We start from the raw sequence: 27875 nt of genomic DNA, 5'->3' as shown, positions 1-27875 counted from the left end.
TGAGTTCCAGCCACCCTTGGGCTCCCCTCCAGGCTTAGGCAGCAGATGGCAGTGTCCAGTTTTCTCTCTCCCACTCCCAGCTGGAGGTCACTGGTGCTGGGTCTTCCTAGATGCCCGGGGGAAACCGGAGACAGGCAGCGGTAGTCTGTCCAGCCCTGGAGAAGAAGGGGAGGTGGGTGGTAAGCAGGAGAGCTTAGGTCTAGTCCCTGAGGGATAAGACAACCAGGGTATAGAACGAGTGGATAAGATTCATTACACAGAAAGCAGGAAGCACGCCCTCTCCTCTGCTCTCACTCTGGACTCCTGGTCCAGAGTGCCCTCTCTTACAACCACCCCACCAGCCAGCACCTCCCACTCCCTCTCACCAAAGGCCCGGATCAACTCTGCCCGCACAGCTGCAGTGAAGGTCTTCACCAGACAGAGTGTGGTGAGGCCAGCAAAGGCTGCATTGTAGAGGAACACGATGTAGAAATTACCCAACCAATTGAAGCGTCCAAAGTCACCCAGCAGGTCAAAGCGGGTAAGCCCTGGAGTACAAAGGATAGAATTAGGCAGGGGGCTTCCCAATCCCTGATAGGAGCCCACCTTTCTGCTGCCTCCCGGTGGCCACATCTCAACACTGCAACTGATAACTTGGCCTCTCCTAAGTGTTAATACTCTCTCAAACTCTGTTCCAAGGCCAGTCCCCAGATGCTGAAGAAAGTGTCAGCAGCTAAGTCTGCTCCAGTTTCCCTTTCAGAGTCAGCTTCTTTTCCTACAATGGGGACCACTCTCACCCCAGCTCCCTAGGGAGTTGACCCTAGTAATAGGGTCATCAAGTTTTCTTTAGAACACAGAGCAGTTGGATGGCTAAGAGCTTAGACTGACCAGGCTGCTTTGGTTGATATCTCAACTCCAACTAGCTGTGTGATCTAGGGCAAGCTTTTTTTTTTTACTTCAGTACTGGGGATGGAATCCAAGGGCATTTTATCTCTGAGCTACACCCCAACCTCTATTTTTTACCCTTTATTTTGAAACAGGATCTCACTAAGCAGCTGAGGCTGGCTGCGAACCTTCAATCCTCCTGTCTGTCTCCCAAGTACTGGGATAACAAGTGTGCGCCATTGTGCCCGCCTTGTTTTTATCTTTCAAATACTTTCCATATTGTTCTATTAATAATATTTCAAGACACGCCGGGCGTGGTGGCGCACACTTGTAATCCTAGCATTCGGGAGGCTGAGACCAGAGGATTGCGGTTCGCGGACAGCCTCAGCTACTTAGTAAGGCCTTCTGCAACTCAGTGAGACCTGGTTTCAAAATAAAGAATAAAAAAAATAGGGCAGGGTGTGTATCATGGAGGTCAAATGCCCCTGGGTTCCATCCCAAAACCTGCCAAAATAAATAAATAAATAAATAAATAAATAAATAAATAAATAAATTCAAGACTAAACTCATAGCCAGGCATGGTGACCATGCTTGTAATACCAGTATTTGAGAGACTGAAACAGGAGGATCCCAGGTTCGTGGACAGCCTGAGCTACTTAGTGTGGCCCTCCGCAACTTACGGATACCCTGTTGTTTTTTTTTAATGATTTTATTTATTTATTTTATTTATTTATTTTTTTTTTGCGGGTCTGGGAGTAGAACCCAGGGGCATTCGACCTTCGAGCTACACCCCTTGCCCTATTTTTTTTTTTTATTCTTTATTTTGAAACTGGGTCTCACTGAATTGCGGAGGGCCTCACTAAGTAGCTGAGGCTGTCCGTGAACCGTGATCCTTTGGTCTCAGCCTCCTGAATGCTGGGATTATAAGCATGTGCCACCACGCCCAGCTACAGATACCCTGTTTCAAAAAAAAGAATAAAGCCGGGTATGGTGGCGCACGCTTGTAATCCCAGCATTCAGGAGGCTGAGACTGGAGGATCACAGTTCGCAGACAGCCTCAGCTACTTAGTGAGGCCCTCCACAATTCAGTGAGACTCTGTTTCAAAATAAAGAAAAAATATTGGACAGGGGGTGTAGATCAGAGGTATAATGCCCCTGGCTTCCATCCTCAGACCCGCAAAAAAAAAAAAAAGAGAGATATAATGGAGAAGAAACAAGCCTTAGCGGACAGGCCTCATTTGAGAAACATGAATATTCTTCCCTTACTAGATTTCCAATTCTCTAAGCTTTTTAGATCTCCTTGAAATATGCAGCTGGATCTGTGCACACAAGATGAGAATCTGGTTCTTAATCTTCTGAGGGGAATTATTAAAATTGTGCTTTCTGCTGCACAGTGAATATTTTGTGAATGCCAATCCTATCAAAAGTCTCTCTCAAATTGTTTCAGAAGAAGCCGAGCTCAGTGGCACACACTTGAAATTCTAGTACTTGGGAGGCTGAGACTGGAGGATCACAGGTTGAAGGACAACTTCAACAATTTAGTGAGGGCCTCCAGAACTTAGTGAGACTCTTTCCAAATAAGAAATGGAATTGGGCTTGGGATGTAGCTCAGAGGTAGAATTCCTCTGGGTTCAATTTCCAGTACCACAAAATAAATAAAAGTAAATAAAATAAAAACAAATTGTTTCAGAAAGTATGTGAATGACATTGTTGGCAGGGTTGGAGTTAAGAAACTGTACTTAAAAGCATAGTGTCTTTTACATATATGAAAATATCCACACCAATCTCAATAACATGTGCAGGGAAGGGGGGTGAATGGGGTGGGATCCAGAGGGAAATGCGGAAGTGATCTGTGGATATTTGTTCCTATCACTCTGAAACTCATGGTGATTACAATGCATCAATAAAAGAATATTAAAAACATGTAACCTTGCCGGGTGTGGTGGCGCACGCTTGTAATCCCTGCGCTTGAGAGGCTGAGACAGGAGGATCGCGCAGGTTCGAAGCCAACCTCAGCTACTTAGGCTCTCAGCAACTTAGTGAGACCCTGTTTCCAAATAAAATATAAAAAATAGGTCTGGGAGTATAGCCCAGAGGTAGAAAGCCTCTGGGTTCCACCCCCAGTACCACCACCAAATAAAAAAAAAAGGAAAAGAAAAGAAAAGAAATAGGGTGGCGCACGTTTGTAACCCCAGCATTTGGGAGGCTGAGACTGGAAGAATGCGGTTGTGGAGAGTCTCAAATGCCCCTGTGTGTTCCATCCCCAGACCCGCAAAAAAAAAAAAAGGATCTCACTAAGTTGTAGAGGGCCTCAATAAGTTGCTGACGCTATCCTTGAACCTACAATCCTCCTTTTTTTTTTTTTTTTTTTTGAAACAGGGTCTCACTGAGTTGCAAAGGGCCTCGCTAAGTAGCTGAGCCTGTCCACAAACCAGTCGCAGCCTCCTGAGGAATTACAAGTGTGCGCCACCACGCCCAGCTATCAAAAAAGGGTTTTTCTGTGTGTATAAAGGATGGAGCTCATGCATGCAAATGAAAATGATCATCAGATGATCTATCCAGAAGGAAGACGAAAAAGTGCTGCTCTCCCACCAAAAAGTAGAAGTAAATAGGCAAGGCACTGGCTGTAGCAATTGTAAAAAAAAGTATAAGCTTTGAAACAGCACTACTATGAAGCTTAGCATAGGCACTTTACAGAACCTCCAGAGGGTAGTATCCCTCATAGGTTTGTTGTGGGAATTAGATAACATACCTTCTAAGCCGGGCATGGTAGGGCATGCTTGTCATCCCAGCACTTAGGAAGCTGAGACAGGAGGATTGCAGGTTTAAGGCCAGCCTCAGCTACTTAGTGAGGCGTTCCACAACTCAGTGAGACCCTGTTTATCAAAATAAAGAATAAAAGCTGGGTGTGGTAGCATATACTTGTAATTCCAGCATTTGGGAGGCTGAGACAGGAGGATCATGGTTTAAGGACAGCCTCAGCTACTTAGTGAGGCCCTTTGCAACTTAGTGAGGCCCTGTTTCAAAATAAAGAATAAAAGATAGGGCTGGGGGTGGAGCTCGGAGGTAGGATGTCCCTGGGTTCCATCCCAGTACTACAAAAAAAAAAATAATAATAATAATAATAATAAATAGCCAGGCGTGGTGGCGCAAGCTTGTGATCCCCGTGCTTGGGAGACTGAGACAGGAGGATCGCACAGGTTCAAAGCCAGCCTCAGCTACTTAGTGAGGCTCTCAGCAATTTAATGAGACCCTGTTTCCAAAATAAAATATAAATGGGTCTGGGAGTATAGCCTGGAGGTAGAAAGCCTCTGGGTTCCACCCCCAGTACCTCAAATAAATAAATAAATAAATAAAACCCTTCTAAGCAGCAGTAGATATTAAACAAAAGCCAATTCCCTTACCTTCTTTTGTGACTTACCTAAAGTTCGAGAAAAGACAGGAAGTGCTGAGCTTAGGACCAGGAGACAGACACAGTTCCCAATGATCTAGGTAGAGCAGGGAGAAGTGAAGGTAGCAGAGCTGACAGAAACTAGTACCTACCCACGGCCCCAGGAAGCCTCCCTCCTCCTTCCTTTCTCCCAGCTACCTGTGTCATGGCTGTGTCCCGCCATCTGGGCCGCAGGCTCCGGAAGAGTGGAGAGCTGTAGAAGCCCACGACCGAGGACACCATCAGGTAACTGCCACTGGGTTAGGGAAGAATTGGCCAGCTGTGAAGGGTTAATAAATGCCCCATCTCAAATGAAAGGGACTTCTCTCCTAGACCTCCTCTTTTTTTTTTTTTTTTTGCAGTACTGGGATGGAACCCAGGGGCATTTTACCTCCAAGCTACTCCCCCAGCTCTTTTTGGTCTTTTTATTTTTGAAACAGGATCTCACTGAGTTGCAAAGGGCCTCGCTATGTAGCTGAGGCTGTCTGCAAACTGTGATCCTCCGGTCTCAGCCTCCTGAATGCTGGGATTATAAGCGCGCACCAACATGCCCAGCTCTTTTTTTGGTGTGTGTGGAACTGGAGATTGAACACAGGTGCATTTTACCTCTGAGCTGCATCCCTAGACCCATTCATTCATCCATCCATTCACTCATTCATTCAGTGGTACTGGGGATTGAACTCAAAGGCATTCTACTTCTGAGGCACACCCCTAGCCTATTTTATTTTTATTTTGAAACAGGGTCTCAATAGGTTGATGCCAGTCTCACTACTTACTGAGGCTGTCCTCAAACCTGCGCTCCTCCAATCTCAGCCTCCCAAGTACTGGGATTACAAGCATGCTCCACCACACCTGGCTTTATTATTATTTTAATTTTTTGGCACTGGGGATTGAACCCAGGGGCATTCTACCTCCGAGCTATACCCCAGCCATATTTTTATTCTTTATTTTGAAATAGGTCTCACTAAGTTGTTGGGGACCTTATTAAGTAGTTGAGGCTGGCTGCAAGCCTGCGATTCTCTTAAGTACTGGGATTACAAGTGTAGGCCGCCAGACCTGGCTTTTATTTTTTATTTTGAAACAGGTTCTCACTAGGTTACCAACAAGGGCTAGCCTTGAACCTGCGCTCCTTCTATCTCAGCCTCTCAAATACTGGGAATATAGGTATGTGCCATCATACCTGGCTTCAGCCCTCCCCTCCTTTTTTTTTTTTTTCCACTACTGGGGATTGGACCCAGGGATATTCTACCTCCAAGCTACACCCTCAGCCTTATTTTTTAGTCTCTACTTATTTTTGAGTCTTTATTTTGAAACAGGGCCCAAGTCACTGAGGCCAGCTGCAAACCTATGATCCTCCTGTCTCAGCCTCTCAAGTACTGGGATTACAAGTATGTGCCACCACGCCCAGATTCCAGCCCTTTCCTATCTATCTATCTATCTATCTATCTATCTACTATCTTTCTTTCTATCTATCTTTCTTTCTATCTATCTTTCTATCTATCTATCTTTCTATCTATCTATCTATCTATTGGTACTGGGGATAAAATTCAGGAACCTTCTACCTCCTGTCTATACTCCCAAACCTATTTTATATTTTATTTGAAAACAGGGTCTAAGTAGCTGAGGTTGGCTTCAAACCTGCAAAATCCTCCAGTCTTAGTCTCCCAAGTACTAGGATTACAAGCATGCACCACTAAGTCGAGCTCAGCCCTCTTTTTTTTTGTTGTACTAGGGATGAAACCCAGGGGCATTCTACCTCCGAGCTCCACCCCCAGCCCTATTTTTTATTCTTTATTTTGAAACAGGGTCTCACTGAGTTGCAAAGGGCCTCACTAAGTAGCTGAGGCTGTCCTTAAACCACAATCCTCCTGTCTCAGTCTTCCAAATGCTGGGATTACAAGCGTGCACCACCATGCCCGGCTCAGCCCTCTTTTTTTTTTTTTTTTTGTGGTGGTACTGGGGGTGGAACTCAGAGGCTTTCTACCTCCAGGCTATACTCCCAGACCTATTTTCTATTTTATTTGGAAACAGGGTCTCACTAAGTTGCTGAGAGCCTCACTAAGTAGCTGAGGCTGGCTTTGAACCTGTGTGATCCTCCTGTTTCAGACTCCCAAGCGAGGGGATTACAAGCGTGTGCCACCACGCCCAGCTCAGCCCTCCTTTTACTTTTTTTTTTTTTGTGTGTGTGTGTGTGTGTGGTACTGGGGGTGGAACCCAGAGGCTTTCTACCTCCAGGCTATACTCTCAGACCTATTTTATATTTTATTTGGAAACAGGGTCTCACTAAGTTGCTGAGAGCCTAAGTAGCTGAGGCTGGCTTCAAACCTGTGTGATCCTCCTGTCTCAGCCTCCCAAGCACGGGGATTCCGAGCGTGTGCCACCATGCCCGGCATCAGCCCTCCTTTTTAAGTTAAGTCTTTTCCTTCTTCTCAACCCAAGACTGGTGAAGACACGCCCCTTCCCAATCACTCTTCCAGATGCCAGCAAGACAGTCCCAAAGCAGCTCTGCTTAGAGTCCCAGGAGACTGGTTTGGAGAACAAAGGCAATGGCGGGTTCCAAAAGGATACAAGATGAGTACAACCTGGATGACAGCACCGAAGGAGCCCAGCTTGGAGAAGGAGACCTGGCCCAGGGAGGCATCCTATGAAGTGGAAAAGCATCACTGAGATATACTGCCATCAGTACCGCCCAACACCCAATCTTCCCGCTGTTCTTAGCTTCTGCCCCTCTTCCCAACCTTTTTTAAGCCCTCCCCAAAAGAGATGATGGAAGGACAGCCCAGTACCTGCATGCCCCGTGGCATGGCAGCCTCATCAATGAGCAGCTCCAAGATGTGGATGGCCACAAGGAGCACAGACAGGCCCTGTGTGAGGCAAGATAACAAGCTTCCAACCCTGCCCCAGCCCAAAGTGGTGCCCAGAATTCAATGTTAAGAGCAGAGACTCTGGTCCAACATTTTCCATTTCTAAGCCTAGACGTGCTTCCCACTAGCTGTGAGAGACCTCCTCAAGGCTATTATTAGCAACAGAACAAGAACATTTTTTTTTCCAGTACTGGGAATTAAACCCAGGGGTATTCTACCTCTTCCTCTGAGCTATATATACCCCCAGCCCTATAAATTTTTTTTGTTGTTGTTTTTTTGTTTTGGTGGTACTGGGGTTCCTGGAAACCCTTCTACCTCCGGGCTACACTCCTAGACCCACTTTATATTTTTCTTTTTGGAAACAGGGTCTCTTAAGCCAGCGTGGCTGGCTTCGAACCAGCACGATCCTCCTGTTTCCGCCTCCCAGTGTGGGGATTACAAGTGTGCGCCACCATGCCCGGCTATCCTTTATTTTTGAAAAAGGGTCTCACAGAGTTGCGGAGGTCCTCACTAAGTAGCTGAGGCTGGGCGCAAACCTGTGGTCCTCTCCTCAGCCTCCCAAGTACTGGGATTATAAATGTGTGCCGCCATATCTGGCCATTTTTATTATTATTACTATTTTGCGTGTGTGTGTGTGTGTGTTACTGGGGGTGGAACCCAGGGGCTTTTCTAACTCTGGGCTATACTCCCAGACCTATTTTATACTTTATTTGGAAATAGGGTCTCACTAAGTTGCTTAGAGCCTCACTAGGTAGCTGAGGCTAGCTTTGAACCTGTGCAATTCTCCTGTCACTGTCTCCCAAGCACTGGGATTACAAGCATGTGCCACCATACCCAGCTATTATTATTATTATTTTTGTAGTGTTGAGATTGAAGCCAACATCCAAGATATACTCCAATCCCTATTTTATTTTTTATTTAAAGACAGAGTAAGCTGGGCGTGGTGGCGCATGCTTGTAATCCCAGTATTCGGGAGGCTGAAACCAGAGGATCACAGTTCAAAGACAGCTTCAGCTACTTAGTGAGGCCCTCCTCAACTTAGTGAGACCCAGTTTTAAAACAAAGAATAAATAAAATAGGGCAGGGGGGGTGTAGCTTGGAGGTTGAATGCCCCTGGGTTCCATCACCAGACCCGCAAAAAAAATAAATAAATTAATTAATTAATTAATTAATTAAAAAAAAGAGTGTCACTAAGTTTCTTAGAACCTTGCTAAATTCTGCAGGCTGACTTCCAGCCTGCAATCCTCCTGTCTCAGTCTCCTAATTACTGAGATTACAGGCATGCACCACCAAGCCCTGCAACATAACATCTTTAAGGATATTATCAAATACACTGCTTCCAGAGGGATTGCAAAAAGGCTAAATAGAAAAATGTACCTATGCACTTGTAATCCCAGTACTTGGGAGGCCGAAACAGGAGGATCGTAGTTTCATGGCCAGCCTCAGCTACTTAGTGAGGCCCTTCGCAACTTAGCAAGACCCTGTTCCCTGTTTCAAAGTAAAGAATAAAAAATAAACTGTAGGTGTAGCTTGGAGGTAGAATGGCCCCAGGTTCAATCCCCAGCACCACAAAAAATAAAAAAATAAAAAGTACCTAAGGATTTAGGAGTATAGCTCAATAGTATAGTGCTTGCCTAGCCTAACCTAGCTTATGCCACTGGCCTATACCCCAATTCTATAGGTCCAGAGCTAAAATTTCCAGGACTTTATTAAAAAAAAAAAAAAGAAAAAATGTCTAGAAAAAGGTACTTTGATTTTTTTTTTTTTTTTTTTTTAGGTTCTGGAGATGGAACTCAGGGGCATTCTACCTCCAAGCTATATCCCCAGCCCTATTTTTAATTCTTTATTTTGAAACAGGGTCTGAGTTGCAAAGGGCCTCACTAAGTAGATAAGGATGTCCACGAACCCTGATCCTGGCTCAGCCTCCCAAATGCTGGGATTACAAGTGTGTGTCAACACACCCGGCTAGAAAAAGGTACTTTATCCTTTGACTAGAAGACTAGTGAGGCATGATGGTGTACACCTGTAATCCCAGTACTTGGGAGGCTGAAATAGGAGAATCACAGGTTTGTGGCTAGCCTTAGCAACTAGTAAGGCCCTCCTCAACTTAGTGAGACCTGTTTTAAAATAAAGAATAAAAAATATGGATGGGGGTATAGCTCACAGGTAGAATGCCCCTGGCTTCAACCTCTAGTACTGCAAAATAAATAAATAGATGATAGATAGATAGTATCCCAGTACTTGGGAGGATGACACAGGATTGTAGGTTTGAGGATAGCCTCAATAGATAATTAGATGCTCATCAACCTAGTGAGACACTGTTTTGTTTTCTGTGGTACTGGGGATGGAACTCAGGGGTATTATACCTCCAAGCTACACCCCCAGCCATATTTTTTCAGTCTTTTTATTTTTGAAACAGGGTCTCAGTGAGTTGCAAAGAGCTTTGCTAAGTAGCTGAGGTCATCTGCGAATCGTGATCCTCCAGTCTCAGCCTCTCAAATGCTGGGATTACAAGTGTGCGCCACCATGTCCGCCTGAGACCCTTTTTGTTTTGTTTTTTTGGTCCTGGGGATGGGACTCAGGGGCCTCTACCACCAGGTTACACCCTCAACCTATTTTATATTTTATTTTGAAACAGGGTGTCACTAAGTTGCTGAGAACCTCACTAAGTAGCTGAGGCTGGCTTTGAACTTGTGTGATTCTTCTATATCAGCCTCCCAAGTACTGGGACTGCAAGCATGCACCACCATGCCCAACTGAGACCCTGCTTTAAAATAAAAATTAAAATGACTGCCGGGAGTGGTTGTGCACGCTTGTAAGCACCGTGCTTGGGAGGCGGAGACAGAAGGATCGTGCAGGTTCGAAGCCAGCCATGCTGGCTTAGGAGACCCTGTTTCCAAATTAAAAAAAAAAAAAAGAAAAAAGAAAAAAAATATATAGAGAGAGTAGGTCTGGGAGTGTAGCCCGGAGGTAGAAGGAACCCCAGTACTACCAAAAAAAAAAATTTAAATTAAATTAAATTTAAAAATATGGATGGAGGTGTAACTTGGAGATAGAATGTACATGGGTTCAGTCCTCAGTACCTAAAAAAAATAAAAATAAAAATAAATAAAATAAAGAATAAAATCAGGCTGGGAGTGGAGCTCAGAGATAGAATGACCCTGGCTTCAATTCCTAGTACTACACAAAAAAAGACCTATTCCTAAATCTAGTAGTGGCAATAGTGGGATGAATTTGGTTTCAACTCTTTTTCTCATTCCAGGGCAAAACTGCATGACTACTTTTTGTGTGTGTGTGTGGTACTGGATTGAACCCAGAGGCATTCTACCTTAGAGCTACACATCCAGCCCAATTTTATTTCTTATTTGTAAACAGGGTCTCGCTAGGTTGACGAGAGTCCCACTACTTGCTGAGACTGTCCTTGAACCTGCAATCTTCCTATCTCAATTTCCCAAGACATTCCAGAGGTAGAATGCCCCTGAGTTCAATCTCCAGTATCACAAAAAATAACTATATAAAATGAAATAAAGAATTAAAAATAGGGCTGGCTGGGCGTGGTGGCTCATGCTTGTAATCCCAGCATTCTGGAGGCTGAGACCTGGAGGATCGCGGTTCACGGACAGCCGCAGCTACTTAGTGAGGCTCTCTGCAACTCAGTGAGACCCGGTTTCAAAATAAAGAATAAAAAATAGGGCAGCAGCTGTAGCTCTGAGGTCAAATGCCCCTGGGTTCCATCCCCAGACCCACAAAATAAATAAATAAATAAAAATAAAAATAAATAAAAATAGGGCTGGGCTGGACATGGTATCGCATGCTTGTAATCCCAGCATTTGGGAGGCTGAGACAGGAGGATCACAGTTCTGCAACAACCTCAGCTCTGTAGTGAGGCTCTTTGCAATTCACTGAGATGCTGTTTCAAAATAAATAAAAAATAGGGCTGGGAACCAGATGTGATAGCACACGCTTGTAATCCCAGCATTTGGGAGGCTGAGACAGGAGGATCGCAGTTCCTGGAGAGCCTCAGCTACTACTTAGTGAGGCTCTTTGCAACTCAGTGAGACCCTGTTTCAAAATTAAAAAAAAAAAAAATAGGGCTGGGGGTATAGCTCAGAGTTAGAAAGCCCCCGGGTTCCATCCCCAGTACCGAAAAAAAAAAAAAAAAAAAAAATAGGGCTGGGGTGTAGCTCCAAAGGTAGAATGCCTCTGGGTTCCATTCCCAGTACAGAAAATAACAAACAAACAAACAAACAAACAAAAAAAAAAAAAACAAAGGGCTGGGGGGTGTAGCTCAGAGGTAGAATGTCCCTGGGTTCAATCCCCAGTACCACCAAAATAAATTAATAAGGCAGGGGGTATAGCTTGGAGGAATATACCTAGGTTCCATCCCCAGTACCAAAAAATAACAATAATAGCTGTTGCACTTCACTGAGTGCTTACTTTGTGTCCTACCTTGTACTGAGCACATCACTCCCCCACCCTTTTTTTTTGCGGGTCTGGGGATGGAACCCAGGGGCATTTGACCTCTAAGCTACAGCCCCTGCCCTATTTTTTATTCTTTATTTTGAAACTGGGTCTCACTGATTTGCAGAGGGCCTCACTAAGTAGCTGAGGCTGTCCGCAAACTGCGATCCTATAGTCTCAGCCTACAGAATACTGGGATTACAAGAATGCTGGGATCACAAGCATGCGCCACCACGCCCGACCATCAATCCCCATTTTATGGATGAATAAACAGAAAAGTACAAGCCAGGCATGGTGGCACACCCCTATAATCTGCTCGGCTTTTTATTATTTATTTATTTATTTATTTGTGTTTGTGTACTGGGGGTGGAACCCAGGGGCTTTTTTACCTCCAGGCTATACTCCCAGACCTATTTTATATTTTATTTGGAAACGGAGTCTCACTAAGTTGCTGAGAGCCTCACTAAGTAGCTGAGGCTGGCTTTGAACCTGTGTGATCCTCCTGTCTCAGCCTCCCAAGCACTGGGTTATTTTTTATTGTGAAACAAGGTCTTGCTAGATTGCTGAGTCTTACTAAATTGCTGAGGCTGGTCTCAAACGTGTGGTCATAGCCCAACATGATGGCGCATGCTTATAATTCCAGTACTTGGGAGGCTGAGACAGGAGGATTGTGGTTCGCGGAAAGCCTCAGCTACTTAGTGAGGCCCTCTGAACTCAATGAGACCCTGTTTCAAAATAAAGAATTAGCTGGGCATGGTGGCGCAAGCTAGTAATCCCAGGATTCGGGAGGCTGAGACAAGAGAATTGCAGTTTGCAAACAGCTTAACGCTACTTAGCGAGGCCCTCTGCAACTCAGTGAGATCCTGTTTCAAAAATAAAGAATACAAAATAGGGCAGGGGGTATGGCTCAGAGGTAGAATGCCCCTGGATTCCATCCCCAGACTCATAAACACAAACAAACAAAAAAATAAAGGATTGGGCATGGTGGTGTATTCTCTGGGCTTGGGAGGAGGAGACAGGAGGATCGTGCAGGTTCAAACCAGCCGTGCTGGCTTAAGAGACCCTGTTTCCAAATAAAAAAAATATAAAATAAAAAATATAAAATACCTCTGGGCATGTATCCCAGAGGTAGAAGGGCTTCCAGGAACCCCAGTACCACCAAAACAAAACAACAACAAAAAGGGTAAAAAATAGGGCTGGGTATAGCTCAGAGGTAGAATGCCCCTGGGTTCCATCCCAAGTTCTGCAAAAAAAAATAAAAAATAAAAAAACCCGTGAGGCCGGGCATGGTGGCGCACACTTGTAATCCCTGCGCTTGGGAGGCTGAGACAGGAGGATCGCACAGGTTCGAAGCCAGCCTCAGCTACTTAGTGAGGCTCTCAGCAACTTAGTGAGACCCTGTTTCCAAATAAAATATAAAAAAGGTTTGGGAATATAGCCTGGAGGTAGAAAGCCCCTGGGTTCTACTCCAAGTACAAAAAAAAAAAAAAACCAAAACAAAACAAAAAACCCGTGATCCTCCTGTCATAGCCTCCCAAGTACTAGGATTACAGACATGTCACTACACCTAGCAAGGAAACTGCTATTATTGATAACCAGGTCCCTGCACCTCTGTCTTCTCTGAAGATACCTAAAATACTCTAGGGCCCACTACCCATTTCCACCAGTGCTTGTATACCCACTGTGAGCACCAGCAAGAACAGCATGGCCAGGGGGTAGCCCAGGTTCCGTTGCCAGGCTGAAGCCTTCCGCCGCTTCTCTGTGTAAGGACAGGACACTGTTAGCAAGTACACGGCGCAAGAAGCTACTCTTCTAGGGGAAATCCAGGTCCCTCAAGCCCAACCAGCCCACATACCCAATAGGACCCTCTGTGTCTGCAGAGCCAGGACCTGTCTGTGCAGCAGCTCCATGTCTAAAGGCAGCCAGCAGGAGGTGGGATCTGAGGACAGAGAAGATGCTGCTGCCCCTTGGTTCTGCAGCCCCTGCCCAGGCCAAGCCCACTACCAGAGTTAAAGAAAACTGCAACTCACTACAGATCCTGCGGGTCAGAGCCGCCTCCTCAAAGGCTGAGCAGTACAGCTGTTCTTCCAGGTCTTCCAGCAACTGAGGGCACATGAGTGGAAGCGACTGTCAGAGGCGCTTTGATTCCAAAGAGAACCTTGTTCATCCCAGGCCTATGCAGTCCCAGTCTTCCTGTAACTCTCGTTCACCACCCTGTAGCCAGTAGCTCTGTTTAATCCTCCCCAACTGCCTTGTGTTCAGTATTGTTATATCTGGTCACCAGCTCCAGATGACTGGGGTACAGGATATAGGAGCCAGTAAAGGCTGTGGCCCTATGCAATTGTGTATTGCACTATCATAGTGTTGTTTCATTGTCCAGCTACAGCTTTGTAGGAAGCTTATCCTGCAAGATCAAGTAGGCAAGGAATATTACATACCCGGGGCTTGACCAGCAGCTTCCCAGTGACTGAGAACATGCGGGCGAGACCTAGTGGAGTACACACTGTAGGGACAAGAGCCAATCATCTGTCAGACCCTAATCTCCATCCCCCCTGCCCTCCACACCCATACTTTCTCCTTCCACTCTGGTTGTTTTGGCCCAAGGACCCTACCTTCCCTTCCAGACTGCATACTCACCCAGGAGCAGTAGGACCCCAAGGAAGGAAATGCAGGAGTAGAGATAGGGCAGATAGTACTCCCAGAAGTCTAAGGGCAAAAAAAGACATGTCAGTTCATCTCCCTTCTCCTACTTACTAGAGTCTAGACAAGGACACAATATAAAAGTCTACAGGGGTTAGGTAAGTAATACAAATGAATAAAAAAGCTATCACAGTGTTAGCAGAAGAGGGAATGGTGGAGACAATAGTAAACAGTAGATCCCAAGCCCTATCTAAAGGGAACAAATGGTGTTTCGCCCCTGTCACCAGAGACTAGTGTAACCACAGCCTCTCCCTTGTCAAACAAAGCCAGATTGTCAGGGGAGGGGGTGTACTGGAGCCCAAACCAGGAGCATTCTACCCCCAGCCCTATTTTATTTTTTTTATTTTTTTATTTTTATTTTTATGTACTGAGGGCATTCTACCTCTGATCTATACCTTCAGCCCAATTTTTTATTCTTTATTTTGAAACAGGGTCTCACTAAGTTGCAGAGGATCTCACTAAGTACCTGAGGCTGGCCATGAATCTGGATCCTCCTGTCTCAGCCTCCCAAGTACAGTATTGATGGGACCCAGAGGCATTCTACCTCTGTGCCACACCCCCAGCCCAATTTTATTCTTTATTTTGAAATAGGGTCTCACTAAGTTGCAGAGGGCCTCGTGAGGCTGGCTGCGAACCTGGATCCTCCTATCTCAGCCTCCCAAGTACTGGGATTACAAGCATGTGCCACCACACCTGGCTTTTCTTTTTCTTTTTTCTTTTTTTGGTGGTACTGGGATTTCTGGAAGCCCTTCTACATCTGGGCTACACTCCCAGACCTACTTTTATATTTTTTAAATTTGGAAACAGGGTCTCTTAAGCCAGCAAGGCTGGTTCCAAACCAGCGCGATCTTCCTGTCTCCACCTACCATGAACAGGGATTACAAGCCTGTGCCCACCATGCCTGGTCACATCTGGCTTTTCTTTATTTTTTTTTTTTTTGCAGGTCTGGGGATGGAACCCGGGAGCATTTGACCTCTGAGCTAGATCCCCTGCCCTGCCCTATTTTTTATCCTTTATTTTGAAACCGGGTCTCATTGTGTTGCAGAGAGCCTATGTAGCTGAGGCTGTCTGCGAACCTCAATCCTCCGCGATCCTCTGGTCTCAGCCTTCCAAATGATGGGCTTACAAGTGTGCGCCACCACACCCGGCTTCATCTTTTATTTTTAAACAGGGTCTCGCTAAGTTGCTGAGGCTTGTTTCCAACCTGTGCTCCTGTCTCAGCTCCCAAGTACTAAGGATTACAGGCGTGTTCCATCACCCCTGGCTGATATCTGAATATTCATGTAAAACCTTCCAATTTTATATTCATTTATTTTATTATTATTATATTTTATTTTTTTTGGTGGTTCTGGGGGGTGGAACCCCGGGGCTTTTTTTCTACCTCTAGGCTATATACTCCTAGACCTTTTTATACTTAATTTGGAAATGGTCTAAGTTGCTGAGAGCCTCACTCAGTAGCTGAGGCTGACCTCGAACCTGTGCAATCCTACTGTCTCAGCCTCCCAAGTGCTGGGATTACGAGCATGCACCACCACACCCGGCAAACCTCCTAATTTTTTTTTGGTAGTACTGGGGTTCCTGGAAACCCTTCTACCTCTGGGCTACACTCCCAGACCTATTTTTTAAAAATTTTTTTTGGTAGTACTGGAGTTCCTGGAAGCCCTTCTATCTCCGGGCTACACTCCCAGACCTATTTTATATTTTTTTATTTGGAAACAGGGTCTCTTAAGCCAGCGTGGCTGGCTCCGAACCAGCGTGATCCTCCTGTCTCCGCCTCCCAAGCGTGGGGATTACAAGCGTGCGCCAACACACCCGGCCCAGACCTATTTTTATATATTTTCTTATTTGAAAACAGGGTCTCTTAAGCCAGCGAGGCTGGCCTTGAACCTGCCCGATCCATCCTCCTGTCTTAGCCTCCCAAGTGCGGAGATTACAAGCATGCACCACCACGCTCGGTCAGTGAGACCTGTTTCAAAATTAAGAATTAAAAAAACAAAATAGGGCAGAGGGTGTAGCTTGGAGGTCAAATGCCCCTGGGTTCCATCCCCAGACCCCCCCCCCACCCACACAAAGAATAAAAAATAGGCTGTGGGTGTAGCTTGGAGGTAGAATGCACCTGGGTTCCATCTCCAGTACTACAAAAAAAAAAAAAAAAAGTTGGGCATAGAGGTGCACACCCGTAATCCCAGTACTTGGGAAGCTGAGATAGGAGGGTTGCAGGTTAAAGAGAGCCTTGGTAAGTAGTGAGACTCTCATCAACATACTGAGACACTGTTTCCAAATAAGAAATAAAATTGGGCTGGGGATATAGCTCAAAGGTAGAATGCCACTGGGTTCAATCCCCAGTAACACACACACACACACACACACACATAAATAAAACAAATATGTTAGTAATTGGTTCATCCATCTTTAGAAAACTATTACATGCCAGTGGAACATTTGCGTAGGTTGGATATAGTCAGAAGTCTATCAGTTTGAAACTTCAGTCTAAGGAAGGGGTGCCAATCTTTGCTGTAGAGATATAGTTGTTCCAAGGCTCGCAGCTCAAGGGAGGGGGATAGAAGCCAAGCCTCTCACCATACAGTGACTCCCTGCTGGCCTTGTTGTTGTCCACAATGGCTGATGCCACCCACACCATGCCCAGCACCAGCAGAGTGAGGAGCATCAACATCACCACCGTCTCGTAGACCCGGCCCAGGACACCCTACAGGAGGAAGCAGTGGTGAGGTGGAAGAGGGGATCAACATCAGGGTAGTGTGGGGAAGGAAGGAGACTTCAGAGGTGGCCGCTAGGCTGGGGGAACCAGAGAGGTCTGGAATCAGGGGAGAGGAGTGGGTGTCCCCTTTTATTCTGCTAAGTGGCTTTGCTCTCCCACTCCCTGATCTGAGGTCCTCCTATATCCTGGTAGTCTTCATTGACAAGCCCCACTCCCAAGATCCATTCCCATCCTTATTTGCCCTGACATGACCCCAGAAGTCTGCACCATCTGAGCTCTCTGTTCTCTGCCTTCTGGATCAGCTTGCCTAGAGGAAGGAGCAGCAGGGAAGCTGAAGGCAGTCAGATGTTTGGTCAGGGATTTTTCCCGTGCTTCCTCCCATCTTTATCCTCATGGTTTTGGCAGTGGTTGTGACACTAAGACAAGAGAGCCTCTGCTTGATGGCCTCACATCCCAGTGTCAACTCTCAGTTCCAAAAACTGTCTCCTTCACCCCACATGCCTGGAGAGACTCTCTACTGCTATGATAGCCTTGGACTCCTTATTGGCTCACTTAATTCTGACTAAACCTCTAAAAACAGTCTCTTCACTAAAATCTCTCCTGTTGACCTCATTGAATGAAATTCTACTTCCTACCTGGATTGGCTGATATATCCCCTACTCACCTTTCTGGAGCCAGCGAAGCCCTCCGACTCGGTGAAGAAGTAAGCAAAGGGCATGAGGAAGATGAGGGACAGGTTGGAGAAGAGAAAAACGAGGTTCCAGAGGCCTAGAGCCAAAACGGAAAACCAGTGGTGGTCAGTAAAGGGGGAGGGTGCACTGGCCATATGGTGGTGAAAAGGGTGACACGGGATGACCAATTAGCCCACGGCTGCCTGTGTTGGTCTCCCTCCCCATCCTAAGCTGTAGCCCACAGCCACGCACCATGGATGAGGGAGCCATTGAGCCACTGGATGTAGTAGTTCCGCGGCAGTGAGAGCAGCACCTCGTTGCTGATGATGGAGAAGGGCAGGAGCAAGACAGCACCCAGGGCGACCGCCAGGGTAAAGGTACACAGCTCAAGCCTGGGAGAAGAGGACAGCATCCTTGCTTAAACCAGCACTCACTGTCCTGTGCCCAAGAAACCCCACTTGTCCCTAAGAGCACCTGTGGCTTCTAAAACCAGATGTAGCAGTGAGAGACCTAAGGAATGAGATGTCCAGCAGGGGTTCTATCCCTGCTGCTTTGGTACATGGGATGAGTATGACCTCTGGCATTCCTGGCACCTGGTCACCTGCCATGTCATTTGCCAGGTGGTCCCCAGGAATGCAGTCTGCTATATATGCCTATAGGGTGCTCCAGGCATGATGCCAAGGTCTGCTCAAGGACACGGATTTCTGAGCTTGCCTCTTTCAGCCTGGATAAGGGTCACCCTATATGGCTGTGCCCTGCAAGAAAGCACTAGGCAAAACCAGCTTCATAGCCCAGGCCTGCAACCCTGAGCTGTATCTGCTGGGGAAAAAAAAGGTCAGCTTTATATCCAATTGAAGAGAAGGGCTGTCTTCCAGTCCATTGACCAAGAGGGGCATCTCTATATTTTTCTCTGAAAATACCTCTGTAGTAAGGGCCTTCCTCTCAGAACTGAGGATCCCCTGCCCTCAGGGGTTTCTATCTTCCCCATACTCTGCCCTGTTTCCATCGGCCTGAACTCCATCAACTCGCCCCCACTAGCCACATGGAGGTGAAGCCACGCTGGAGTCACTTCCAAGTGACTCAGCCAACAGTTCCTGGCCATGAGACTCCCAGAAGCTCCTGGCCTAACCAGGGAGACAGGAACAGCAGCTTTTCTAAGCGTCGCTAGGGTGAAGTAAAGTTAGAGGAAGCCAGAAGTGGAGTGGAAGCAGTAACTCTCTCTCCATGTGTAACACCCTTCCTGCCCCCTGACCCGAGGGCTTCCCGAGATCCCAGCTCCTAAAGGAAGTGGTGTCAAGGGGCTGAGGCAGGGACTTACGCAATCTTGTTGACTGTGGCATCTTCATCATCCACTGCAAGAGACAGAGACATTGGGCAGCTCTGGGAACCAAACGGGTTATAATATCCCATCCCCTCCTTCTTCCATAATTGGAGGAAGATGTGGAAGGCGGCTCTGGGAGACCTTGTACTATGAACCCCACAACCTACTCTCTATGCCAAGATGGCATGTTAGAGATGAGTGGTCCCAGCCAGGTGTGGTGGCACAGGCATGTAGTCCCAGCATTCGAGAGGCTGAGACAGAAAGATCATAGGTTTGAGGCCAGCCTGAGCAACTTAGAGAGGCCCTCAGCAATTGAGTGAGACCCTGTTGAAAAATAAAAAATAAAGCCAGGTGTGGTAGCATATGCCTGTAATCCCAGTACTTGAGAGGCTGAGACAGGAGGATCGCAGGTTCAAAGCCAACCTCAGTAACTTAGTAAGACTGTCAGTACCTTAGAAAGATTCTGTTTCTAAATAAAAAATAAAGTCAGGCTTGGTAACACACACCTGTAATCCCAGTATTTGGGAGGTTGAGGAGGAGGATCACAGATTCATGGCCAGCCTCAGCAATTCTGTGAGGTCCTCTGCAACTTAATGAGACTCTATTTCAAACTAAAAATTAAAATAGGGCTGGGGGTGTAGCTCAGAAGTAGAATGCCACTGGGTTCAATCCCCAGTACTACAAAAAAAGTAAAAATAAAAAAAGACAGTCTCAGCAAGTAGTTGAGACTCTCAGCAACATAAAGAGAATTTGTTTCAAACAAAAAAGTGCTAGCCGGGCGTGGTGGCACACGCTTGTAATCCCCGCGCTTGGGAGGCAGAGACAGGAGGATCGCGCAGGTTCGAAGCCAGCCATGCTGGCTTAGGAGACCCTGTTTCCAAAAATAAAAAATAGGTCTGGGAGTGTAGTCCGGAGATAGACGGGCTTCCAGGAACCCCAGTACCACCAAAAAAAAAAAAAAAAAAAAAAAAAAAAAGTGCTAGAGATGTAGCTTGGAGGTAGAATGTCCCTAGGTTCAATCCCCAGTACCAAAAACAAAAAAAGTACAAGGTTTGGTAAGCACTGCAGCAAGCAATAGAATTTTTGCTCAGCAAGACCCTATTTCCAAATAAAAAATTTAAGCTGGGCATGGTGGTGAACATTTGTAATCCTAGTACTTGAGACCCTGAGACAGGAGGATTGCAGGTTTGAAGATGGCCTCAAGCCTCAGCAAACAGTGAGACTCTCATTAATATCAGCAAGACCTACCAATAAAAATATAAAAATATTTTTACTTTCAAAATAAAAATAAAAAATAGATCTGGGTATATAACTCAAAGTAGAATGCCCCTGGATTCAAACCCCAGAACCACTAAGAAAAAAAGAAAAAGAAGAAAAAAAAAAAAAAAGAAAGTCGGGTATGGCGGCACAGGCTTGTAATCCCAGCATTCAGGAGGCTGAGACCAGAGGAGGATCACGGTTCGCGGACAGTCTCAACTACTTAGTGAGGCCCTCTGCAACTCAGCGAGACCCTGTTTCAAAATAAATAATAAAAAGCCGGGCGTGGTGGCGCACGCTTGTAATCCCCGCGCTTGGGAGGCAGAGACAGGAGGATCGCGCAGGTTCGAAGCCAGCCGCGCGCGCTGGCTTAGGAGACCCTGTTTCCAAATATAAAAAAAAAATGTAAAAAGAGGTCTGGGAGTGTAGCCCGGAGGTAGAAGGGCTTCCAGGAACCCCAGTACCACCAAAAAATTAAAAAATAAATAAATAAATAATAAAAAATAGGGCAGAGGGTGTAGCTCAGAGGTTGAATGACACTGGGTTCCATCCTCAGACCCACAAAAAAAAAAAAAAAAAAAAAACCAGAAAGAAAGAAAGAAAGAAACAAAGAAAGAGTGAGTCTTGTGTAAACTATCACTTGATGCTTTCTGTTGAGGAACTGATGGCTCTTCCATGAGGTTTCCAGAATGATCAATGTAGCTATTTTCAGCTTTTATCTTTCTTAGCCATTATCTCCAGGAATAAACAAACACTTTTTTTTTGGTGGTACTAGGGGTGGAACCCAGGAGCTTTTCTACCTCCAGGGTATACTCCCAGACCTATTTTATACTTTATTTGGAAACAGGGTCTCACTAAGTTGCTGAGAGCCTCACTAAGTAGCTGAGGCTGGCTTCGAACCTGTGTGATCCTCCGGTGTCAGGTGTCAGCCTCCCGAATGCTGGGATTGCATGTGCCACCATGCCCAGCTAAGAATCACTTTTTATCTTCATGTTGATGAAAGCACTGGAATAAAGTCATTCTAATATGAAAAAAGAAGTTCCTAGTGCTACAAAAAGGAAAAATTAAGAAGCAGGGCTGGAGCCAGGTGTGGTGGCACATGCTTGTAATCCCAGTACTTGGGAAGCTGTGATAGGAGGATCAAAGATTCGAAGCCAGCCTCGGCAACTTAGCAAGGCCCTCAGCAACCTAGTGAGACTCTGATTCCAAATAAGAAAATCAGGCTGAGGGTATAGGGTATAGCTTGGAGGCAGAATGCCTCTGGGTTCAATCCCCAGCACCAAAAAAAAAAAAAAAAAAAAAGATCAGTGGCCCAGGTATAGAGAAAATATAAACGAGAAATCCCCCCACTTCTCTCCCGCCTCTTCACAAACTCTCCCATCAGTTTCCGCTTGGTGAAGGGAAAAGAAATAAGGGGAGAAGACAGGGGTGGTGGTGCACGCTTGGAATCCCAGTACTTGGGAGGCTGAGACAGGAGGATCTCGCAGGTTCAAAGCCAGGCTCAGCTACTTAGTGAGGCCCTCCACAACTTAGTGAGACCCTGTCTCAAAATAAAGAATAAAAAATAGAGGTGGGGGTGTAGCTCAGAAGTATACTGCCCCCCAAAAAAAAGAAAGAAAAAGAAAATTCCCTGGGGAATGATACCAGTGTAGCTGCCTTATTGAGTGGGGTTCGTGAGCCACCTTCAGGGAAGGAAAGGCTGAGGCGAGGGCAGGCTGAGCTGAGTAGGCTGGGGTAGAGGCTGAGACAAGTCCTTCTTTCCCAAACGCACGTCTATAGGAAGGAAAGCTACCATCTGAGTACACAAAGGCTCCTCATAGGGGAAAAGCTACCATCACCAGGTCCTAGGGCCCTGCTGGTTAGAAAGTCTCTGTGGTAGTTATATAAACACCAGGGAAGGAGTGGACACAGCATGTGTGCACAATCACAATTCGCCCTGCTACTATGCCCACTTGGGTTCACAAAGGGCCCTCGATTAGTCCACACAATGACAGCAGACCAGATAGACACTGTTATGTCCACTTTGTAAGATGAAGATGAGAGCTGGGCGTGGTGGTGCACGCCTGTAATCCCAGCATTTGGGAGGCTGAGACAGGAGGGAGGATCGGGTCTGCGGCCAGCCTCAGCTACTTAGTGAGGCCCTTTGCAACTGAGTGAGACCCTGATTCAAAATAAGAATAAAAATAGGGCCGGGGTTATAGCTCAGAGGTAAAATGTCTCTGGGTTCCATTCCCAGTACCACACACACACAAAAAAAAGATAAAGCTGAGGATTAGAAAAGCTACATGCCTTGCCCAGCAGCTTGCAGACACTTCTTTTTTTCTCCCCAGTACTGGGGATGGAACCCAGGGACATTCTACCTCCGAGCTATACCCCCAGCCCTATTTTTTATTTATTTATTTTTTATTTTTTGCGGGTCTGGGGATGGAACCCAGGGGCATTTGACCTCCGAGCTACACCCCCTGCCCTATTTTTTATTCTTTATTTTGAAACCGGGTCTCACTGAGTTTCAGAGGGCCTCACTAAGTAGCTGAGGCTGTAAGCGAACCGTGATCCTCCAGGTCTCAGCCTCCCTAATGCTGGGATTACAAGCGTGCGCCACCACGCCCGGCTATTCTTTATTTTTGAAACAGGGTCTCACTGAGTTATAAAGGGTCTTACTAAGTAGTAGCTGAGGCTGTCCTTGAACCGTGATCCTCCTGTCTCAGCCTCCCAAATGCTGGGATTAAAAGTGTGAGCCACCACACCCGGCTTTGCAGACACTTCTATCTAGACTTCTCACTACCTCCCCATGACCTTGCCTGTGGATGAAGGGAGTCTGGAGAGGCAAAGGCTCCAGAACAGCCCAGCACAATTACCTCTCCTTTCCCAGCAGGGACCATCACCAGTTCCCCTGAGGCTGGCTCCCGTGGTAACAGGAACTCAGGAGGAAGGAAGGGAAGTTACAGGTACCTGTGGTGAACTCAGCAGGCTTCTTGAAGCGGGTCAGGAAGATATGGCAGAGGATGTAGAGTGTTGCAAACAGAAGTATTGAGATCTGCGGCAGAAATGAGCTGGGATGAGAAGTTCTAATCTGTAGCACATTCCATACCCCCAAGCACCTGTTAATTCCACTGGGTCACTTCCTTGAAACAAGGCTCCACATTTCCTAAAGTTCTATCTTTTTCACTGGTAGTTCCTTCTAGTCAGGGCCTCTAGGAGCTCTAAGAACAGGACAGGGATGTTCTATGCACCTGGGGAAAGAGTACATGCCCAGACCTACAAGGACTTTCCCAGGAGAAAAAAACTAGCCCAACCCTGGTTGGTAAAGAGGCAGATGAAATACCTAGAGATACACAAGCACACATACCTAAAACTGGCCACAGAAGCAGAGGGAATATATTTTAGACATGTTGCTAGGAAAGGAAGCAGGTTTGAGGTGATCTCTGTATTGTCCTGATATACCACTCTTACTCCCTCTTCAACTCCTGAGCTGTACTTCACGAGAATATGTTAAAAATCATGTTTCTAAGCCGGGCGGTGGTGCATACTTGTAATCCCTGCGCTTGGGAGGCTGAGAAAGAGGGATGGCAGGTTCAAGGACAGTCAACCCAGTGAGATCCTCCTGGAAGGAGAGTGGGAGGGTAGGGATACAGTGCATATACTCATTAGCCTGGCCAAGTTCTACCGTAACTGTCAACTGGAGGTTCAGTCACTCAGAGCCACGGGACAGACCCTGAGAGGCCTGGCACTGGAGTTGGAAGTCACCTCTAGGCAGCTGCTCTTACCCAGAAGATGAGCCACTAGTTAGCTTGGCTCCACAATCAAGGCCAGAAAGTCCCTGGACAAGATGTTACCACACTTGTAGTAGGCTAAGAAGACAAGATCAGTCTTACGGGTCTTCTAGTCCCCAGGAAGAGCTGACTCCATAAGGAATCTGCATACATCTATCTATACAAAGAGGGAAGAGAGCCATGGGTCTAGACAGTTGTAGTTTTTGTGTGGGGGCGGGGGCAGTTGGTACTGAGGATTGAACCCAGGGGCATTCTACTTCTGAGCTATACTCCCAGCCCAGTTTTATTTTTTGTTTTGTTTTGCGGGGTATTCTACCTCCGAGCTACATCCCCAGCCCTATTTTTTATTCTTTATTTTGAAACAGGATCTCCCTAGGTTTCTGAGACTGTCCTCAAACCTGCAATCCTGTTTCAGCCTCCTAAGTACTAAAATTGCAGGAGTAGGCCACCACACCCAACCAGTTGTAGCTTTTGACATTAGGGAATCTGAATAGAAGGAGCCTTTTCTATTGTAGCTGCAGGATTTTTACAGCCCAGTGCTCTGCCCTGTGATTGTGTAATAGCCAGGAAGGTGGGAGGGCTCAAAAGGTCAGACTGGAGTTCCACGCTGTTCTAGCAGAGGCTAGGTTGTTTTCTAGCCTCTAGATGGTGGGGGAGGCACCGGCAGCCTTCAGGCTGCCCTTGGCCAGCACTGATATCCTCAGCTAATAACACTAAAGGATGGGGGACACATTCAAGAGGCAGCTTTTGTCCAAGGTCTCATCTCTACTGTTTTCTAGGAATGTGTGCCTCTGGCCCTACACTGTCTCAAGGCCTTCACAATATGACCTATGCCACCAGGAGGCCTAGCCACCAAATAATTCACAAGGGAGGCCTTTTGTTTTTTTTAATCTCTGAGCAACACCCCCAGCTCTATTTAATTTTTTTTTTTTTAATAGAATCTCACTAAGTTGCAGAGGGCCTTACTCAATTGCTGAGGCTGGCCAAAAACCTGTGATCCTCCTGTCTCAACCTCCCAAGTACTGGAATTACAAGTGTGCATTACTATACCTGCTGAGGTTCCCTCCTTCCCCCCCCCTTTCTCCTCCTCTTCCTCCTCCTCCTTCTTTTTTTTGTGTGTGGTACGGGGGAATTGAACTCAGGGGTATTCTGCCTCTGTGCTACGTCCACAGCCTTATTAAATTAAATTTATTTATTTATTTATTTATTTTTGCGGGTCTGAGGCTGGAACCCAGGGGCATTCAACCTCTGAGCTACACCCCCTGCCCTATTTTTTATTCTTTTAATTTGAAATAGGGTCTCAGTTGCAGAGAGCCTCACTAAGTAGCTGAGGCTGTCCGCGAACCTGTGATCCTCCAGTCTCAGCCTCCCAAATGCTGGGATTACAAGTATGCACCACCACTCCCAGCTCCCTATTTTATTTTTAAATTTTGAAAGAGAATCTCACTATGTTGCAGAGAGCCTCGCTAAATTGCTGAGGATGGCTATGAAACTGCAATCCTCCTCTCAGCCTCCTGAGTACTAGGATTACAGGCATGTACCACCACATCCAGCTTTTTCCCTTTTTATTTATTATTTGGGTACAAGGGCTACCCTGGAGAGAACTGGGGTAAAATAGCAGAAAACAGAGGAGAAAGATAAGAATTCAAAGCAAGCCTAGGGAAGACATGACTCACTAAGCTCCACTGCAAGCTGGAGCCCAGAAGTCCTTACTATGGGCTTCCCATCCTATGAGTCCATGGCTATGTGGCAGGTGTAGCTGTTGTTGTGGTGGCAGTGAGGGAGTAATCTTAGAACAGTGGCCGGGTGCACTCAGGGGCACTGAGGAGGCCATTGACTGAGGAGACTGGGAAGCTAGAAATTCAGCCTTGCAGAGTTTCAGAAAATACCAATGTACCCAGGCACAGTGGCACAAGCTTGTAATCCCAGCCACTCAGGAGGCTGAAGCAGGAGGATAACAAGTTCTAGCAGAGTCTGGCAATTTAGGGAGACGTCTCAAAATAAAAAGAACTGGGTAATCCCAGTACTTGGGAGGCTGAGACAGGATGATTGCAGGTTCACTGCCAGCCTCAGCTACTTAGGCCTTCTGCAACTTAGTGAGAACCTGTTTCAAAATAAATAAATAAATAAAATAGGGCTGGGGGTGTAGCTTGGAGGCAGAATTGCCCCTAGGTCCAATTCTCAGTACCATAAACATAAATAAATAAAAAGTAAAAAGAACCGGGGGTGTAGATGGGTAATAGAGTACTTTCCTAGCATGTGCAAGACACTGGGTTCAATTCTCAGTGATGTCCCCCCACTGCCACTCACAGACGGGGACACACATTAGGGAAGCTGGAAGAGCAGCCCAAGGTTTGAGCATGTGCTTGGCTTGTGGATTCAATCCCTATCATGCAAAAGGGCGCGCGCGCACACACACACCCCAAATCAAACAAAACAGATAAAAAAAACACCGACGAAGGGGAAAGAAATGAGGAGAAAACCTTGCTCGTTCCCTGTCTCCACACCTTAGAATCCCCGGAACAGGAGTCCTCGCTCCCAAGCCGGGGCCGACCCGCCGAGTCCCCCGGCCCTCCCACCCGCCGCCGCCACGCCTCCGAAGTCTTCCCCGGAATCGGCTCAGTGTGGCGACGTCTCCCTTCATTCAACATCAACTGGAGTCGCCCCCCACCCAGCTCGGGGGACGCGCAAATTAACCCGCCCGAAGCGACCCGGACCCCGGCTCTCCAGTCGGGCGAGGCCGCCGCAGACCCCGACCCCGGGCCGCGGCCCCGAGCGCGGGAGCCGCCGCTTTGTCCGCCAGCCCCTCGCCGGCCGCCGCCAGCTCCCGGTCGCTCGCCCGGGTCCGAGCAGGTCGGCGGCTGGGCCCGGGTGGCCCTCTCGGCCCGAGCCCCCCTCCCCGCGCCCCTGCCCCCGCCGCCCCCGCCCAGACCCGACTCACGATGCACTCGCGGACCCTCTCGTGGAAGAGCTGCTCTCGCACGGATAGCACTTCGTAGTCAGCCGCTTCCATAATCTGCTCAGCATGACTGGAGCGGGGGTGTCTCCGGGCCCGGGGAGGACCGGCGGGGATGAGGCCGCCGCCGCCGAGCACCCGGACCCAGCCTCCGAGCCTCTCCTCCCCGCTGTGACGGAAACTCGAGGCGATCTGGGGCTCGGACTCCAGCGTCGGGAAGCCCCGCCCTTAAAGGGGCAGGGACCAGCGTGCCCGGTTTTAAAGGCCTCGGGTCTGGACCTGCTCCCTCCCCTTTAAGGTCGGGCCACAGTCACGTTTCTACACAAACAGCCGCCACCCGGCTAGCTACCAGGAAGCGCCAAATTTAGACCTATCTTTTTAAGAGACTGAGTGACGACACAAGGGATGGGCAGGCCCTTTCGAGGGAGGGAATTCATTGGCTCCTGTGGAGCTGCCGCTCACTGCTAGAGGAGCGCTGATAGGTTTGTCCATGGAAGAAGGCGGGATCTGGGCCTACCTAAACGTCTACTTAAACTAGCAACGGTTCTTGTCACCTCCCGCGGTTGGGAGGTGATGGTTCCTGGATTTCAGTCGTGGTCAAGATTTTAGTTAGTGGTTAAATGAATCGTTTAGAGCAGGCCAGACAGGCAGGATGTGATAGCACCACGGGGATTCCAATAGACACCGCTGCCCAGGGTTGGGCGTGGTGACGCACGTTTGCAATCGCAGTATTTGGGAGGATTGCAGGTTTGCAGCCCGCCTCAGCAATTTAGTGAGGCCATCTGCAACCTGCTGAGACCCTGCTTCAAAATAAAGGAATAAAATAGGGCCGGGGTTGTAGCACGGAGGTAGAAGGCTC

The 27875-nt window shown here is 47.2% G+C and overlaps 1 protein-coding gene across 7 annotated transcripts; it reads right to left on the bottom strand.

Moving 5' to 3' along the window:
• Positions 1-87: 87 nt before the first annotated feature.
• LMBR1L (limb development membrane protein 1 like) lies at positions 88-27087 on the bottom strand (the record flags this gene model as incomplete). Of its 7 annotated transcripts, none has more annotated exons than XM_080705441.1 (17): positions 88-155; positions 366-527; positions 4286-4352; positions 4454-4544; positions 6863-6936; positions 7081-7158; positions 13302-13378; positions 13475-13558; positions 13650-13722; positions 14058-14122; positions 14257-14325; positions 16900-17026; positions 17703-17806; positions 17962-18101; positions 19028-19061; positions 23240-23355; positions 27002-27087. In XM_080705441.1, 17 exons carry the CDS (start codon positions 27085-27087, stop codon positions 88-90), a joined length of 1515 nt encoding a protein of 504 aa, XP_080561567.1. The 7 variants fall into 7 exon arrangements, with proteins under 7 accessions (XP_080561567.1, XP_080561568.1, XP_080561569.1 ...); XM_080705442.1 differs by having other exon boundaries at positions 23234-23324; positions 27002-27073; XM_080705443.1 differs by having other exon boundaries at positions 23240-23324; positions 27002-27073.
• Between the last annotated feature and the right edge of the window lie 788 nt (positions 27088-27875).

The sequence above is a fragment of the Muscardinus avellanarius genome (assembly GCF_963383645.1).
Source record: "Muscardinus avellanarius genome assembly, chromosome: 11".
In the NCBI taxonomy this organism is placed as follows: domain Eukaryota; kingdom Metazoa; phylum Chordata; class Mammalia; order Rodentia; family Gliridae; genus Muscardinus; species Muscardinus avellanarius.
Note: the sequence above shows the minus strand (reverse complement) of the source record. Positions and strands in the feature narration are given on the sequence as shown.